Consider the following 1922-nt stretch of genomic DNA (forward strand, 5'->3'; position numbering starts at 1 on the left):
GCCCTAGCAGCACTCCTCGTAGACACCATTCCGAGCTGCTGTTTGTAGACCTGTGTGGTATTGCACTGGATATTTTATAAAGGAAACAAGACAATGGAAAACCACACTTTCTTCTCAGAATTCCTCCTTCTAGGATTTTCCATCAGTCCAAAGGTGCAGATAGTCCTGTTTGTCTTATTCCTTACCATTTACACAGTTGCCCTAGTAGGAAATGCTCTCATATTGTTGGTGATCTGCATAGATTCCCAACTCCACACACCCATGTATTTCTTCCTTTGTCATCTCTCCATTGTGGACATCTGTTATGCTTCTAATAATGTTCCCCATATACTAAGGAACTTCCTAGTCCTAAGGAAAACCATCTCACTTGTTGGCTGTGGGACACAGATGTATCTTTACATGGCACTGGGTCACACAGAGTGCATGTTACTGGCAGTGATGTCCTATGATCGCTTTGTAGCAATATGCCACCCCTTGCGCTACAGTGTCATCATGAACTGGAGAGTCTGCAGTGTTTTGGTGATAGCCTCATGGGATTGTGGCTCCCTCCTGGCTGCAGTACATGTCATTCTTGCTTGGCTGTTGCCTTTCTGTGGTGCTAGGGAGGTAGTCCATTTTTTTTGTGAAATTCTGGCTGTATTAAAGTTGGCCTGTGCTGACATCACTGTCAACAAACTTGTGATCTTTGCTGCCTGTGTGATCATTCTGCTGCTCCCCTTCACCCTAATTCTCATTTCCTATCTGCACATCCTGGCTGCCATCCTGCGTATAAGCTCTACTGAGGGACAGCGCAAAACCTTTTCCACCTGCAGCTCCCACCTCACAGTGGTGGGGCTCTTCTATGGAGCAGCTATGTTTGTGTACATGGTACCTGGGACTGGCAACTCAACCCTTCAGCAGAAAATCCTTTCTCTTTTCTACAGTCTTGTGAACCCAACATTGAACCCCCTGATATACAGCCTCAGGAACAAGCAGGTGAAGGGAGCTCTGGTAAAAATGAAAAGGAGCCTTGGAGAAAGGGAGAGATTCTCTTAAAGATGATAAAGATGTTTTGTCAGGGATGTTGATCACAGCTAAGCAGAAGTTTCCCATAAACTAAGTAAAAATTTCAGCACAGATTTCAACAAGGATAATAATAATGTTTAGTGCTGGGTCAATGGAGAAATGGCTAATGTGAATGAGGGTATGGAAATGGAACTTCCCCAACTGAAGGGGAAGACAAACCTAGAACATAAAATATATATTCATGCTGAGGATGAACAGATAATTTCCAGCCTAGAATCCTGGAATAACTAACATGAAATCATAGATGCAATAGTAATTATTTTTAAAAATTGTATCAAGTCTGGGCAGAACATATGAAAGGAAAAGGGTGGAGAGTTGCTGGAGCCAATGGAAGGCCATTTAGTTTGACATCAGTAGTATGCAAAGTTGTATAGCAAATTTTGAAGGAAAGAATAATTAAAGTCCTTTTGATGAATGACAAATAGAATGAAGTAAAGGATGAATCAGACTAACTTGATGTCTTTCTGTGATGAAATAATTGGGTTTTTTAAACAAAGAGCTAAGCTACATCTCTTTTGTAGTACAGCAGATCTTTTGATGCACTGCCAAATGGAAACTTAGGCTATAGAAAATGGGTTTTACTGGGAGGACTGAGAGGCAGGAAATTAATCACAGGGTGTGGCCAGTTGAGTGTGCATGTGCATTTCCCTGGGGCCAATAGAAGCAGCACAATTGCTGCTGCTGCTACTTGTCCGCCAGGAGAGGCCCATTCACATGTACTCTGGCACATGGCAAGTTTCTAGGGGTGGGTAGAAGAGGCTGGGGCCAACACCTCAGGTAGCCCCAGCAGCCTTACCTGGGGTCCTAGGGGACTCCTGGGGCTCCAGGGGCAGCAATTCAGCAGCATGGCTCCAGCT

At 44.0% G+C, this 1922-nt stretch overlaps 1 protein-coding gene across 1 annotated transcript; it reads left to right on the top strand.

Moving 5' to 3' along the window:
• Nucleotides 1-93: 93 nt before the first annotated feature.
• On the top strand, nt 94-1035 carry LOC102382781 (olfactory receptor 2A1/2A42-like). The gene has a single exon (XM_006037676.1). It carries the CDS (start codon nt 94-96, stop codon nt 1033-1035), a length of 942 nt encoding a protein of 313 aa, XP_006037738.1.
• The last annotated feature ends 887 nt before the right edge of the window (nt 1036-1922 follow it).

This window comes from Alligator sinensis, unplaced genomic scaffold, assembly GCF_000455745.1.
Source record: "Alligator sinensis unplaced genomic scaffold, ASM45574v1 scaffold1090_1, whole genome shotgun sequence".
Lineage (NCBI taxonomy): Eukaryota > Metazoa > Chordata > Crocodylia > Alligatoridae > Alligator > Alligator sinensis.